This window comes from Phyllobates terribilis, unplaced genomic scaffold (assembly GCF_046119375.1).
Source record: "Phyllobates terribilis strain yellow unplaced genomic scaffold, ASM4611937v1 Scaffold_1__5_contigs__length_1240528914, whole genome shotgun sequence".
NCBI classification, from domain to species: Eukaryota; Metazoa; Chordata; class Amphibia; order Anura; family Dendrobatidae; genus Phyllobates; species Phyllobates terribilis.
This window is the reverse complement of record NW_027362761.1, coordinates 449,839,151-449,854,665: the sequence shown is the minus strand read 5'-3', so window position 1 is coordinate 449,854,665 and position 15,515 is coordinate 449,839,151. Positions and strand designations below refer to the sequence as shown.

The window sequence follows — 15,515 nt, the reverse complement described above, 5'->3', positions numbered from 1 at the left end:
AGTTAAAGCTTGGGTGGAAATGGGTCTTCCAAATGGACAATGACTCGGAGCATACTGCCAAAACGGTAACAGAGTGGCTTAAGGATAACAAAGTCAATGTTTTGGAGTGGCCATCACAAAGCCCTGATCTCAATCCTATTGAGAATGTATGGGCAATGCTGAAAAGGCAGGTGCGAGCAAGGTGACCTACAAACCTGGATCAGTTACACCAGTTTTGTCAGGAGGAATGGGCCCAAATTCCGACCAACTATTGTGAGAAGCTTGTGAAAGGATATCCCAAACGTTTGACCCAAGTCATTCAGTTTAAGGGCAATGGTACCAAATACTAATGAAGTGTATGTAAACTTTTGACTTTGCAGTAAGTATAAAAAATGCCTTAAATCATTCTCTCTCTCTCATTATTCTGGCATGCATTGGGCAAATATTAAAAATTATGAAAATCCTAATTGACCTAAAACTGGAAAGGTTTATTCTAATTTTTTATGTGGTCTATGGACATACTGAAGAGAAATGTTTAAATAACCATGCCCTCTTTTTATAGGTCACACATTATATGCCATATTTCAAATCGGAATCAGTTACTTTGACGTGAAAGCGTTATGTACAGATAACCCCTTCAATTTTATCTGGGACTTTATAATTTTTTACTATGGGCCTCAGAACTAACAGGCAGGTAGTTGCTAATTACCGGCACAGAACAGTCACTGATTGCTCCTACCAGCTTCCGTTGACATCTCGCCAACAAAGGAGCCGCTTCTCTTTCACTCTGCTCTGTGAACGGGATGTGACAGCTGATATAATACCGACTGACCATCCGTGACAGTCACTGACTGTCTGTGACGACTTTGAGCCAGCTCTGGGTAGAACAGTTAGTTAGTAACTACCTTCCTGTTCGTTCTTAGGCCCATAATGAAAAAATAAAACAGTCCCAAAAATGTGTTTAAAAGAGGGGCTTGCATCTTAAATAATTAGCAAAAAAAAAGCCTCTAAATTGTTGGGAAATAGATTAAACTGTTCTAGACACACTTATGACCAAGTCTATTGAATTTGTTACTTTCTAAAACCATTGTTGCCATTGTAGAATAGCCTTAAAATAGAGAAATGGCTTCATAAACTTCACACAATTGCTCAATTTTTAGGCACATATTCTACCATTACATTTTTAAATATGTCCATAGAGAATAACCATACCTTGTGATTGAGTTTATAGAAAAAAGCCTCTAGATCACCCTACTCATACCAAGACCACCACTTGTGAACTAGTTTGTCTGCTTACTAAGGAAGTAGGTTTAAAGGATTGCACTGAAACTCAGCATGCAGTTATATTTACATACACACCTGGTAGTTTCTCACATGTAAGTCATCTCTGGATGTGAAGCACATCTAATAATTACAGCCTAGGTTTAATTCTAGTTTCCTGGGTGGTTCCTTAGTTCCACTCCCTATGACAGACAGCATTTAAGTTCTTGCACCAAAGGTTGAAAATGTTTTGTCCCTTATTTCTCAAATCGTGGACAACAGTGAGGAAGCTAAATATTTGGGTACGTGGACACGTAGTCTCTTTCAGGTATATTCAACCTGAAAAGAATGAACATATGCACTGTGTTGTCAAAATACACTGCTCAAAAAAATAAAGGGAACACTTAAACAACAGAATATAACTCCAAGTAAATCAACCTTCTGTGAAATCAAACTGTACATTTAGGAAGCAACACTGATTGACAATCAATTTCACATGCTGTTGTGCAAATAGAATAAACAATAGATGGAAATTATTGGCAATTATCAAGACACCCTTAATAAAGGAGTGGTTCTGCAGGTGGGGACCACAGACCACATCTCAGTACCAATGCTTTCTGGCTGATGTTTTGGTCACTTTTGAATGTTAGTTGTGCTTTCACACTCGTGGTAGCATGAGACGGACTCTACAACCCACAGAAGTTGCTCAGGTAGTGTAGCTCATCTAGGATGGCACATCAATGCGAGCTGTGGCAAGAAGGTTTGCTGCGTCTGTCAGGGTAGTGTCCAGAGGCTGGAGGCGCAACCAGGAGACAGGCCAGTACACCAGGAGAAGTTGAAGGGGCCGTAGGAGGGCAACAATCCAGCAGCAGGACTGCTACCTCCGCCTTTGTGCAAGGAGGAGCACTGCCAGAGCCCTGCAAAATGACCTCCAGCAGGCCACAAATGTGAATGTGTCTGCACAAATGGTTAGAAACAGACTCCATGAGGGTGGTATGAGGGCCCAACGTCCACAGATGGGGGTTGTGTTCACAGCCCAACACCGTGCAGGACGCTTGGCATTTGCCACAGAACACCAGGATTGGCAGTCGCCACTGGCGCCCTATGCTCTTCACAGATGAAAGCAGGTTCACATTGAGCACATGTGACAGAGTCTGGAGACGCCGTGGAGAGCGATCTGCTGCCTGCAACAACCTTCAGCATGACAGGTTTGGCATTGGGTCAGTAATGGTGTGGGGTGGCATTTCTTTGGAGGGCTGCACAGCCCTCCATGTGCTCGCCCGAAGTAGCCTAACTGCCATTAGGTACCGAGATGAGATCTTCAGACCCCTTGTGAGACCATATGCTGGTGCGGTTGGCCCTGGGTTCCTCCTAATGCAAGACCTCATGTAACTGAAGTGTGTCAGGAGTTCCTGCAAGATGAAGGCATTGAAGTTATGGACTGGCCCATCCGTTCCCCAGATCTGAATCCGATTGAGCACATCTGGAACATCGTGTCTCGCTCCATCCACCAACGTCACGTTGCACCACAAACTGTCCAGGAGTTGGCGGATGCTTTAGTCCAGGTCTGGGAGGAGATCCCACAGGAGACCATCCGCAACCACATCAGGAGCATGCACAGGCATTGTAGGGAGGTCATACAGGCACATGGAGGCCACACACAATACTGAGCCTCATTTTGACTTGTTTTAAGGACATTACATCAAAGTTGGATCAGCCTATAGTGTGTTTTTCCACTTTAATTTTGGGGGTGACTCCAAATCCAGGCCTCCATTGGTTAATAAATTTGATTTCCATTGATGATTTTTGTGTGATTTTGTTGTCAGCACATTCAACTTTGAACAGAACAAAGTATTCAATGAGAATATTTCACTCATTCAGATCTAGTATGTGTTATTTGAGTGTTCCCTTTATTTTTTTTGAGCAGTGTATATGTCTTTGTTCATGTTGTCTTTTTGAGCTTCTGTTAACCACTTTAGGCTACAAAAGTCACAAAGCCATTAACCGTAGTGACCTGGCCGTTCTTCAGGCGGAGAAACACCCTCCCCCGGGTGTATTCACAAAGTGTCTGCTTCAAAAAGTCTGCGGATATGCCAGAGTCTAAAAGTCGTCGTGTACACATACCCTCATAGTACAGAACTTCAGTTTCTAATTGTACATTTTAGGACTATTTGGATTAATAAGTCATTGATTTTTTTTTATTTTTTTAAAATGCTTGTGCCAAGCTGGTGACCTTTACAGAAAAATAAAAGTGTAGGGTGATTTGGCAGTGGTAGACAATCCCTTCAATCTAAAGGATTATTCCCCAGACAGCCAGTGGTATTCTCTTCTATTCATTCCATACCAAAATAGGAAACTGGTGGAGCCCTTAGGCCAAGGCCAGGGCTGTGGCGTTGGAGTCGTGGAGTCTGTGTCAATTTTGGCGGAGTCCGTATAAACGGACCGACTCAAACTCCTAAAATTTATAAATTGGGTACAGTACTTCAATGCAGTTTGTGGGTAATATTGTTTTCATAAGAATTTGGGAAAGTTATGAAAGGTCTGTCCTATTCCTGATCTAAGGATCTAAACTTTTAGCGGAGATGAATCTGTGCTACAGTAAATGTATCACTTACACATGAACCATGTATGAAGGAGTCGGAGTCGTGGTCACGGAAATTGAGGAGCTGGAGTCAGAGGTTTGGCTTACCGACTCCACAGCCCTGGCCAAGGCTACAAGGTGGCACAGCAAGTTTCAAAATATGTTGCATAACCCAAAAAAAAAAAAAAATGGAGTGTCCCTTGCTGTCCAGCAACAGATTTTCAGTCAAGTAAACAGCAAGTGGCAGCCACATTGTGATCTGATCACAAACTCACATTAAACTTTTGACAGTCATTTTTTGATGAGACATGTCCAGGAATGTTATGTCACATGATGCAATATAAAACCCATCGAAAATTAAATGCAATATGACACTGATCTTCACATTCCTATTATGCCATAAATTGGGTTCTCTGTGACTAAAACCGATGGTCTATGTCTCAAAATAGTTTTTGTAGACCACCACAGTTAAAGGGCTTATTGTGCCTATAATGCAGCCTTTCCAATGCATTTAAATAACAGAAACCTTAAACTACACTTGTTTGCCGTTTTAGAGTATTGTGATGATTTTCAAGGGTACCATGAGGTTAGACCTCAAATGATGAAGGATTCAATTTTCTATTCCGGGAGGACAATATTCATAGGCTCAAAAAAATATAAAAAAATACTCCCTGTATGGGCACTTAAACAATATTAGTGATATGGTTTAAATACCCCCTTATGCAACTAACATTTTACCCATTAAGGAATGGCAGATCCTAGTATCAATTGTGGGCACAACGAACCCACCAGCGTTGATATGTGAGGCGGTTTAGAGGTGGAAAGAACGAGCTCGGAGAATAAATGCAGTAACACATACACGTAGTGTCCAGCATAAGCTTCCACTTTAAGTGCGGGAGGGGTTTATATATACCCCTGGTTAGAAAGGGCTTTATTCCAACAAGCAAGAAACTGCTTTGTGGGATTCAGAGATGGTTGTGTCTAAGTGTCTGTTTGGATCCAGAATCTCAGGAACTTGGGAGTGTGTAGGGGGGGGGAAGGTTTCTGTGTAAAAGTGCTGCGTGATAAATTTTTAGAGCATTAAGGCCCCGTCACACTAAGCGATGCAGCAGCGATCCCGACAACGATACGACCTGTCAGGGATCGTTGCTGCATCGCTAATACATCGCTGGTGAGCTGTCAAACAGGCAGGCTCACCAGCGATCAGGGGAGCAACGATATCGTGGAAAGAATCGTTCCACGATGTCCTGCTCCCGTTACCAGCCTGCTGCAAGCAGGAGCAGGCTGGTAACTATGGTAAACATCGGGTTACTAAGTGCGCGTGTGCCCCTAGTAACCCGCTGTTTACCATGGATACCACTCTGCTACGGTGCGCGGGAGCCTCCGCTCACAGTAGCAGAGTGGTATCTATGGTAAACAGCGGGTTACTAAGTGCGCGCGTGCCCCTAGTAACCCGATGTTTACCATGGTTACCAGCCAGATCGTTGGTCCCGCTGGTCACACACAGCGATGTGTGCTGGCCAGCGGGAGGCCAACGACCAAAAAATGGTCCAGGACACTTTGCAACGATCAGCGACCTCACAGCAGGGGCCTGATCGTTGCAAAGTGTCACACATAGCGACATCGCTGGTGAGGTCGCTGGTGAGTCACCAAAACCGTGACACAGCAGCGATCTCGCTAGCGATATCGCTTAGTGTGACGGGGCCTTTACATGGGAGCTGAGAAGATAAAAAGGATTCTGATTTCCCACACAATCGTATTCAATACAATGGAGCACTACGCCACAAGGTTGTGGTTCTGCTTCACGTCATATCTGTTGGAACATTCAATTTAGCACGCCTAGCTTGTCATATTGAATGCACAGCAACATTTTGAGTACAATACCCTTCGTCAAGCTTGTGGCAGAATGGGTATAGTATCTTACCCAGGTGAAGCAATGTACATGCACCCAGCTATTCATTCTAGGCACAGGCTGTAGTGGCCAGGGGTCTGCAAAAGAACTTTCCAACACATTAAAGCTTACTTTGTACTGTTAACGGGAAATTTGGCACATCCATCTGGTAAGTCACTAATTTTAATGGATTTATAATAAAGTCCATACAGACATATTAAACAAATGCATTTCTGGTGCAACACTTCAATCATATTACGGTTTGTTGCGTCAGAAATGCATTTCTTTAATAGGTCTGTATGGACTTACTCATTTTAATGGATTGATAATAAAAGGACTTATCTTACTGGATGGATGTGCCGAATTTCCCCTTTCCAGCCATTTCAAGTGCTGTGCTGCCCCAGCAGGGTCAGGCTCCCACCAGCTTAACATTCTCATCTGTGCATCCAGCGGACAAGCGTGGTGAGCTCCAAACTCCAATGCTTTGCCAAGCTGTAATGCTCCCATCATAGCCACCATTAACTTTCTGTGGAATCTGACTATTTTCTCCCACATGCAAAGATCCTTGGGTAGGTGCTAACCGTGGCATTCTTGAAACAGCTTACTAGATCTATTGTTTTGTAAATGTTGTGACCTGGTTCTAGCCGTTGTAATATGAACCTTGTGAGTGTTGCGCAGATATTTTTTTGCCCATTTTTCCTGCTCCCACAAACTGACTGTTCACTTGCTGTTTGATATATTCCACCCTACAACTAGTGCCAAAATCATTAGATGGGTGAAGTGAAAAACAGTCTTTTCAATGGGAAAAAAACAAACTCAATTTTTATGATGCTCAAAGTTAACATTTTATTAAACAACTGATTTTCTTTCAACACAGTGGGGTAACATTGGCTCAAAAATTAGCTAAAAAATACCCCAAATCCATTTTACCATTGAGATTTTTTAATACAGCATTGTCTGGAACATTTTAAAAAAAAGTTACATTTTGTTTGTGCAGGGTCAACAGCCATGGTAAACTTCAGTTACTCTAATGTATTGTTTTAACGCATAATGTCACTTAGAGTAGCTCTGTAGAGACAAGTTTAAGGATGTACATTTGGGAAAAGGTGTCCAACAAATAGCATTAAGGAATCCTTCATAGAATGGAATTAGTTCTTAAAACTCTTCTCAGGCTGTGTTTAAATGGGGCAGGGGTGTGGAGAATGGATTCCTATAAATGCAATCATCTGGTTGTACCTCTGCTTTGGCAAGGCAGCTCTTTGGAACAGAATGGGAAGCTGAACATGCTTGTGATACATTTGCCCATGAATGGCATACTAGATTCCTGTTTGGAGGAATGAAAGGTCTGCATCTCTTAACCAATCACCTTTTTTGAGGCAATTGTATTCATTTTCTACATTGTTGCTACACAGGCAAATGGTCAAATACAAGAGACAATACTATCAAATCAGTTGCATGTTTGAAGGCTCTTCACATTCAAATTGAGCAGGAGGGAACAATTGGATTTGAATCCTTCCAAAATTACACATTCCCCTCACAACATACAATAAAAAAAAAAAGAAAAAAGTAAAATGGAAGGATAACAATGATTTACAAAACAAAAAAGGCAAGTACCCTCTATGACAAGGTAATACATAGAAACAAGTGAGATCTAACAGTAAACAGTTTATCTAGAACAATTGAGACCATTCGAGACTGGGGAGAAGAATATTACCCAATTTCATTTGATAACTTCACATTTTTCAGTGGCAATGAGTAAGATGCAAGTATACATTAAACTTATCCACAAAATGTCAATCTAGTTGGACTTCACACAACTGAAATAAACCATGCATTACCAACGGTCCTTGGTCTACCTGAAGACCACAAGTCAACCCTAGAAAGACATGAAATCTTCAAATTTTGTTATAAGTCACTTATGATATCAATACTGCAAAGGTCTTAGAATTGTTTGTTCAAAACAGGAATGTAAGATACAAAGTATATTACTGTAGAAAAAAAACACCTTTTTTTTTTTGGTTTAAGACTAGGTGACAGTAGCTCTTATGTGACATGTTGCCTAATGTAGAAGACTTGTTCACCGCATTGCCTGTCCCAGTAAAATTGGGGCATTATAGTTACTGGTTCTGTTTTTGTATTCAAGAAATTTCTCATCATGAACTTCAACCCATCACAAAAATCACCTGCCGAATGTTGCAGTTTTTGACTTTATCAAGCACTGAAAAACAAACGTGACTAATGTTTGCAGTTACGAGGTGAAGCTCTAGGGCAGTGTTCCCCAACTCTTGTCCTCAGGAGCGACCAAAAAGGTTATGTTTTCAGGATTTCCTTAGTATTGCACAGGTGATAATTGCATCACCTGGATAGGCAAGAAGTCCATCACCTGTGCAATAAGGAAATCCTGAAAACCTGATCTGTTGGTGGCTCTTGAGAACCAGAGTTGGGGAGCACTGCTCTAGGGCAAACCTAACTGATTTTGCCAGCTGTACTCGCATTGCATTTCAAAGACAAGACATTAGACCATTATGCCATTCAGCTACTAGTTGCAACAAGACTACAGGTTCTACATCAGGCAAAAAGTTGGTAGTAGCATTAAGTTTACACATTGCAGACAGAAGACGCCAGGGGCTAATGGCATTACATCTAATGCAAGTATGGGACGGCTGCAGAGAACATTCAGAACTGGAAGCCGACTGATTGCTATACATAATAGCTCCGTCTTATTGTTTTCATACATGACCTCACCCAGTTTGTGGATTAGACCAATACGTATCACAAGAATGCAGAAGCCATTCTCTCAGAATTAAAGTATTTGCCACCACTGAGAGTTGATGCTTCATGTAATATTGTTCCCACCCACAAAATTACTTGTCACATATTTAAAGGCAGCTATAATTTAAAGGACCGTGCAGGAATTAGCTTTAATGCACATAAATGTATATTAATTCAAAAATGTGTTTTCCAGCCTTGATACATTGCCTTGTAAACCAGAAAGTGTGCAAAAAAGTGGGATTGGATTAACGTTGATTAATGTGGATACAGCCAACTCAACAACTACAGGACATTCATGGAGGGATTTTGTTCTTTTCCATACTGAATTTGGATGGGTGGGGGATGGTAAAAAACCCCAAAAAAACTAGGATGCCATTTTAAGATGTTTAAGCAGAAAATACCTTGCTCTGAAAGTAGGCGTCAAGGTTATCTCCAAAATTTGCTTTTAGAGTGAGTGATAATCAACAGCTGGCTCAACAAGGATTGAGCATGCCAAATTTCAACATGACTGATCCACCTACACAAGGAGATAAAGTGCCGAAAGAAGTGCGTCTCCTTTACCCATTCTTTTTGGGGGGGATCAGAGCTGTTGGCACACTATAATCAACTGCCATCTTGTGTGTATGGACAGTTTAAAGAGTTATTCCCAAAATCACAAGTTATCCCCCATCCATGGGATAACTTCCAGATCACTAGAAGGTCCCAGTGGCTGGATCAGCAGGCTTACCCATAGCTGTGGGATCTGCAGCAGCCCCATCTTGAATGGCACAAAGGCGCGCATGCTTGACCTCCACTCATATTCATGGTCAGATTTGCCAGAGAAGACAGAGCGCTGTACTTGCCCATTTCTGGCAGCCACATTTACAAGGAAAGCAGGAGATCAAGCATGTGTACCTCTGCTAAATTCAAGATGGGGCTGCAGAACCCTCATCTCAGGAACACTGGAGTTCCCAGCAATCAGCAATTTATATCCTATCCCACTGAATAGGAGATAAAGGATTATTCCCAAAATCACAAGTTTAGATATGAAGTGTTAGGTGTAAGAATTTTGTTCATGGCTGTCTGAGAATTTTTGCAAACTGTTCCCATCCTTATCCAAAACTGAATAATGGCTTAGAAAGGGGACGCCAACACCTTTTTTTTTTTTTTTTAAATGCAGCATAAATGTAAACTCTGAAATGTAGTCAGGATTTGTAAAGCTTTTACTTGTGGATTAGAAATGCAAGAAATGTTATAACCCCCTCCATGAAAGTGGTTTTTGACCTCTGATGAGCAGCACAATGCCACCTCTTGTGTACCGCCAGCACCACACTGATGGCACATAAGACACGCTATATGTAACCATCACATGGTCTTCATTTAGGATTCCTTAACTGCACAAACCTTCTGGTTTACAGAGACACGAGAGCAAGCATGTTTGATGCTGGAGGCAATGTTTATTACAGATACTGACAAGTTTTTTTTGGCAAGTATTCCAATAATCACAGCAGTAAACATTGTGTCCCTTTTTCATTGGCAGCACTTATGATGAGGGAAAAAAATGGATTTCGGTTTACCCAGAATGCAAAGAAAATCCAAATAAAAAAAGTGTTCCCACATGGAAATTTTTTTTTAGTTTTAATTAAAGTAAACTGATACATTGCATGAAATGCAACTTTGTGCTGTCTGATGATCACAGTATATCTTAAAGTTAAATATATCTGTTCTTTAGTTAAGCTCCTGGTTCGCAGGAGGAAAAAAGAAATCTTTAAATATACATGTAGGTAAATAGCTTCTTTGCATAATCTTTTTTTCAAAAATACTTTATATCCGTATATAAATAAGTTACCTACATGGTTACATTTCTTAAAGTGTCACCCAAAAATGTTTCTTGGTTACACCTCTTCACAAGAAGTAAACCTCCACCCTTCTTTACAGAAAGGGGCCCCGCTTGGTTTGATACCAGCTCCCTCATTAACCCTTCCTTCACTCCTTGATTTCAATAATGCTGACAAATTCTTGAAATGGAAACGCTTACGTTTTCCACAATACAAGTAGCAAAGTCATAGGAAAAACCCATACAATAACACTCGTCAGTTGTTTTAAACCTGAGCGTTTGGCCTAGTACATAGCAGCTTTGTGATTTCATCATGCATGCTCACACCCACGCGATCCTTGCACACGTACAAGCACACTCCTAGAAGCTGATAGGCCACAGTGTGCTTCCCGTTGCTTTAATAAGAGGGGAAGCGGTGTAGCTAATACTTAACTACACTAAATATAAACAGGCAAACACCTTAAGGCATCCATTGAAGAGGGGAGAGGGTATGATTTGAAAGTTGAAGTGTTAGATTAAGGACAGATGTATTTTTTTCATATAAATATTCTGTCTCTTAACCCTTAATATTTGTCTTGTTTTTGTTTTGTTTTTGTTTTTTTAGATACATTTTTGTGCAAATTTTTTTTAAACCTTCAACCATTTAAAGTTGAAGAGTTTGCATTTAAGAAAGGTCAGAAGACAGACATTTATCCAAAAAGCACATTATGCTACATAAAACTTAGAATGCGCAGTTTATCAAGTATAGTCACTGGGGTGCCAGGATCTATACTGATTTCCACAGATAAATGAGAGTCCAAAGGATGAGTAAGAAGAGAAAGCAGCTTTTAAATAAGCGGGATAAAGGTAAGGTTGGGCACCAGGAGAAGGCGGGGGGGGGGAGGGAGGGAACAAAAAAAAAAACTCAGTCTTGCTAATACTGAAACTCTTGAAAGAAGTTTCTTTGCTTTATCCTAGCGTAACACATCTGGAATTTTAAATAAATAACGTTAAGTATTCACATCTTGTGTAAGCAGAGCTTTAGTGCCAGGACTCTGCCCGTCGTTGGTCAAATTCTCCTATTAGTCTTTTGATGTGGGCAAGTTTGTTGTGCAGGTATTCACATCTGTATTTTTCTTCATAATAGTTCGGACTTGCCTGGAAACAGAAGAGAACATATGTCAACTTCCAATGCAAGTATCCCCAGGTGCAAGATGGTAGCTGTCAGCCAAATGTTTGTATGGAAGACCATTATCTCCCCTACTCTCCCTATACATGAGAGCTCAGCCAAGCACAAATGTTGGAAACTGAGAAAGGAGAAGCTGTTGCCAGACTCCTCTGGTAGCAGCCTCTCACCCCTGAAGACAAAAGGATCGGGCATTAAAATTCCAATTACCTGATTGTTATCTCTAATGAACCCTTAATGTGGGTTTCCATGCCAATAATAATTATAAAAACAACAAAAAAAACAAAACTTAAAACTATATTTTTAAGTTATCCTGCTGTTTAATCTGTCTGGTGCTCTGATCTGATGGTCGATGCTCTAGGGATTAACTGGAACATATTAGCAAGGTATCTAACTTAAAGATCAACAAAGTTATTTTTATTGGCTGGAAAACCCCGTCAGGTTTTACGCCTTGATGAGCAGATACTTGTACCTTTCTGCACATGTGCTGGTTAAAAAAAGTCTCCAATTGTGTGAATTCAAGGTTGTAAACACAAAGGCAATGTGCTATATATATTGTAATTTTCATCACAGACACACAAACAGCCAATAATTTAAATGGGTTCTCCAGGGTTAAAAAAAACAATATTATAACCTACCTGTAGGGCAGAATATTAAATGACAGTGAATGAGCCATAATCCGCGGTAATAAGCAATGTACAGGGTTGCTGTGTTCTGCCCCGTACAATACAACCACCCCACAGTTCATGTTATTTAACTTTTGTTTGCTGTCTAAAAAGTCAAACAGACATAATACATGGTGCTTTCAAGTGTCCTCTGCGGGATCAGAAAAGTATATCAGGCGCATGGATATTCCTTCATGTAAATAAGCAACATATCAACAGCAGTGGTCTAGATCACCAGGCACAGCTTCCAAAAGTACTGAACAGGCTCTGTCAGCAAGTTTTACTATGTAATCTGAGGTAGTCTAGCAAGTTAAGTGGTGCTACAAACAATTAAAACTTAGCATTTATTAGAAATGAATAAAAAATGTTAGAGCCACAAGGACCTAAAAGCAAGAATATGCCTGCCTGTAGTGGTAAATAACCATAATAGTCAGTAACTTGTTATGTCCAGGGGTGCGAGAATATGTTATCTAGACATATGTTACGGGTAGACTAACAGGTAAAATGGCAGAAAAAAAGTGGAGCTCTCAAGACAATGTCTCAGCATATAATGTCTCAGCATATAAGAACCTTCGTACATATAAACAGATTATGGTGAGCATATAGACCTTAAGTATACTATTGGAACAGCCTCACCAAATAAAATGTCGGTTCTTGCTCTCTGGCTTTAAGACAGCTCCATGTGGTGGGGCATCAAACTTTTTCAGCCTCCAAAAGACCACAGCAAGAACCGACATTTTCTCGCACCCCTGGACATAAGTTACTGACTATTATGGTTATTTACCACTACAGGCAGGCATATTCTTGCTTTTAGGTCCTCGTGACTCGTTTAACATTTTTTATTCATTTCTAATAAATGCTAAGTTTTAATTGTTTGTAGCACCACTTAACTTGCTAGACTACCTACTCTATTTTGTGGTTACCTTTGAAACCCTATTGCTGTATTTTGTTTTATGTAATCTGATGGCAGCATGAGGTAGGGGCAGAGGCACTAATTTTTGCAATGTCACTTATTAGGCTGTGCTTCAATGAGTTATTGTCACTGCAGGGAGGGGTGTTCAAGTGAGACCTGGTCCAAGCACCCCCTCTGATCAGCAGCTCACTGTCAATAGACAATGTACACAAAGCTGTGATGTGGGCGGTGTCAGCTTTGAGCTCTGCTACTAAACCGCAGTGAGGCTATGTGCCCACGATGCAAAAATGAAGCAGAAAATTTCCGCAGCGTTTCTGCATGTTCTTGGCAGTCAAAAACGCTTGCGGATTTTGCACGCGTTATTGCAGCGTTTTTATATGCGGAATTGACTTGCGTTTTTCAAATGCAAATCCACATGCAGAAACGCACAAATAATGGACATGCTGCAGATTTTTCCGCTACGGAAAATTCCACAGCATGGGCACAGAACATGCAGATTTTCATTGGGGATCATGGGGCACGGATTACCAAGCGTTTTTAAAGCGTTTCTGCTGCGGAAATTCCGCATCAAAAACGCTTGAAAAACGCATAGTGGGCACACAGCCTGATACATTGCTGGAGTCAGCATCTTTTCCTACATCAGGCTGCTCTTAGGTGAGGTAGGAAAAACCTGTTGAGATTACCTTTAAGGGAACTACACTGATCTGAAGTAATCAGAATAAAACCACAAAATTGTATTGAACAAATTTTATATTGTGGTACAAATTCTTACCTCTTTAAATTTTTTGTACTCCTTAATAACCTCTTGATGTACAATCTGCAAAAAAATAAAATACAAAATCAGATAAAAAAAAAAAAAAAAAAAAAAAACCTACAAAAATAGCAAGCCTTCAAGATGAATAGTCCCTATGGATTTCTAAGGGGACCAACAACTGTCAGGCAGCTCGTATTTTTCGAACTATAAAACGCATTTTTTCATCAAAATTTTGCAGGAAAGTGGGGGTGCATCTTCTAGTCTGGATGTACGGTTTATAGTCCGGCTGCGGATTGTGCGAGGAGGGGTGGGACCGGCTGAGGAGCAGGTCACAGGAGGCAGGTGCCGGCTGCTGCGGCCAACACTGTGCCCGCTGTTAAAGAAAATGAATAATCACTGCTCTCCACGTCCATGGGAGTGGGAGAGCAATAACTATTCAATTTCTTTAATAGCGGAGACACTGTTAGCTGCAGCTGCTGGGCAATCACTAAGTCGGAAGCTGCGGCTAACACTGTGCCCCGCTATTAAAGGAAATGAATATTCACTGCTCCACATGCACAGTCCCAACGTGGGGAGCAGTGAATATTCCTGATCTGTGTGTGAGGGTGCACGGCAGTGACGGCACCATGCAACTTTCCAACTACACACGTCTGGGCTCCGACTCATGCTCAGCAACAACGTGATGAAATGTATTAGCCAATAGTAACAAATCTTAAAGAGGACCTGTTACCAGGTCAAAGGTGGCTAATAACTTATTCCTAATGCTCCCCCTGGATATTCTTGCTTTCTTTACAATGGGCTGGCGCTCACTGGATTCTCAGGGGAGAGGGGGTGGCTTTAGTTTGCTCTGCATTACACTGGGAAAAGACCAAAAATGAACACCAAATATAAAAGGCCCATATCTCTGGAATCGTATGGGAGATTTAAAAAAAAGGGAATGCTCAGGGAAGCAGCAAACCTAAAATTACAGTATAAACTTGGCACTTCTGACCTAGTGACAAGTTCTCTTTAAAAGTTGTTAACATTGACAAAATTATTTTTACATGTTCAGGTAACCTTAGTAACCACTAAGATGTCAGCTGCAATCTTTACTCTTAATTACAGACCCCAGCACACTATTAGAAACCCTCTGCTAATGTCTCTACAGCATGTTCCTCCCATACATGCTACAAGTCAGGCCTAAGTGTGCAAAATGCTGCAGTCTTAAGAGTTCTAGACACTAGCACGGTCATATTGCTTCCCCTTACAACAGCCTCCCATCTCCTCTACAGACCTGGTCACAATGCTGAGGGGTATACGAGATCTGTACTCTTGGATGCTGCCCGTCGTCCCCTTAAGATGCTTTGCCTTCTCCTCTGCCACTACTAAGCTTCTGTGATCTCATCATTTAAGAGGATGCCCATGAATATTGGAGGACTTTTCTTTGTGTTACTGAGCAGTTGCAATTTACTAAAATAATTCACTTTAGTGCACAATAAAAGACAGTTATTCCACCATGTCGACCTTACCTGATATTCTTTAGAGCCAGGGGAAAGGCGCTTCCTCTGTGCATCCAGCTGCATAAATTTTCTAGTGATTTTGTCTACTCGGGCATGCAGGCTGCGATATTCATCATATTCAGAGTTGAAGTCATCTTTGTAACTCTGCCTCTGCTCTTTGGACACAACAACAGTGTATTTTCTACAAAGAAACAATTGCAACTTACAGTGAGCCACCCAT

At 41.1% G+C, this 15,515-nt stretch overlaps 1 protein-coding gene across 1 annotated transcript in view; it reads right to left on the bottom strand.

Moving 5' to 3' along the window:
- Positions 1-6,531: 6,531 nt before the first annotated feature.
- Positions 6,532-15,515, bottom strand: part of ELL2 (elongation factor for RNA polymerase II 2) — a 49,881-nt gene continuing 40,897 nt past the window's right edge. The window contains exons 10-12 of the mRNA XM_073678272.1: positions 15,305-15,476; positions 13,815-13,859; positions 6,532-11,436 (exon numbers count right to left, since the gene is read on the bottom strand). Coding sequence (XP_073534373.1) covers positions 11,320-11,436; positions 13,815-13,859; positions 15,305-15,476 — 334 coding nt within the window. The 3' untranslated portion in view covers positions 6,532-11,319. The remainder of the gene's footprint in view (positions 11,437-13,814; positions 13,860-15,304; positions 15,477-15,515) is intronic.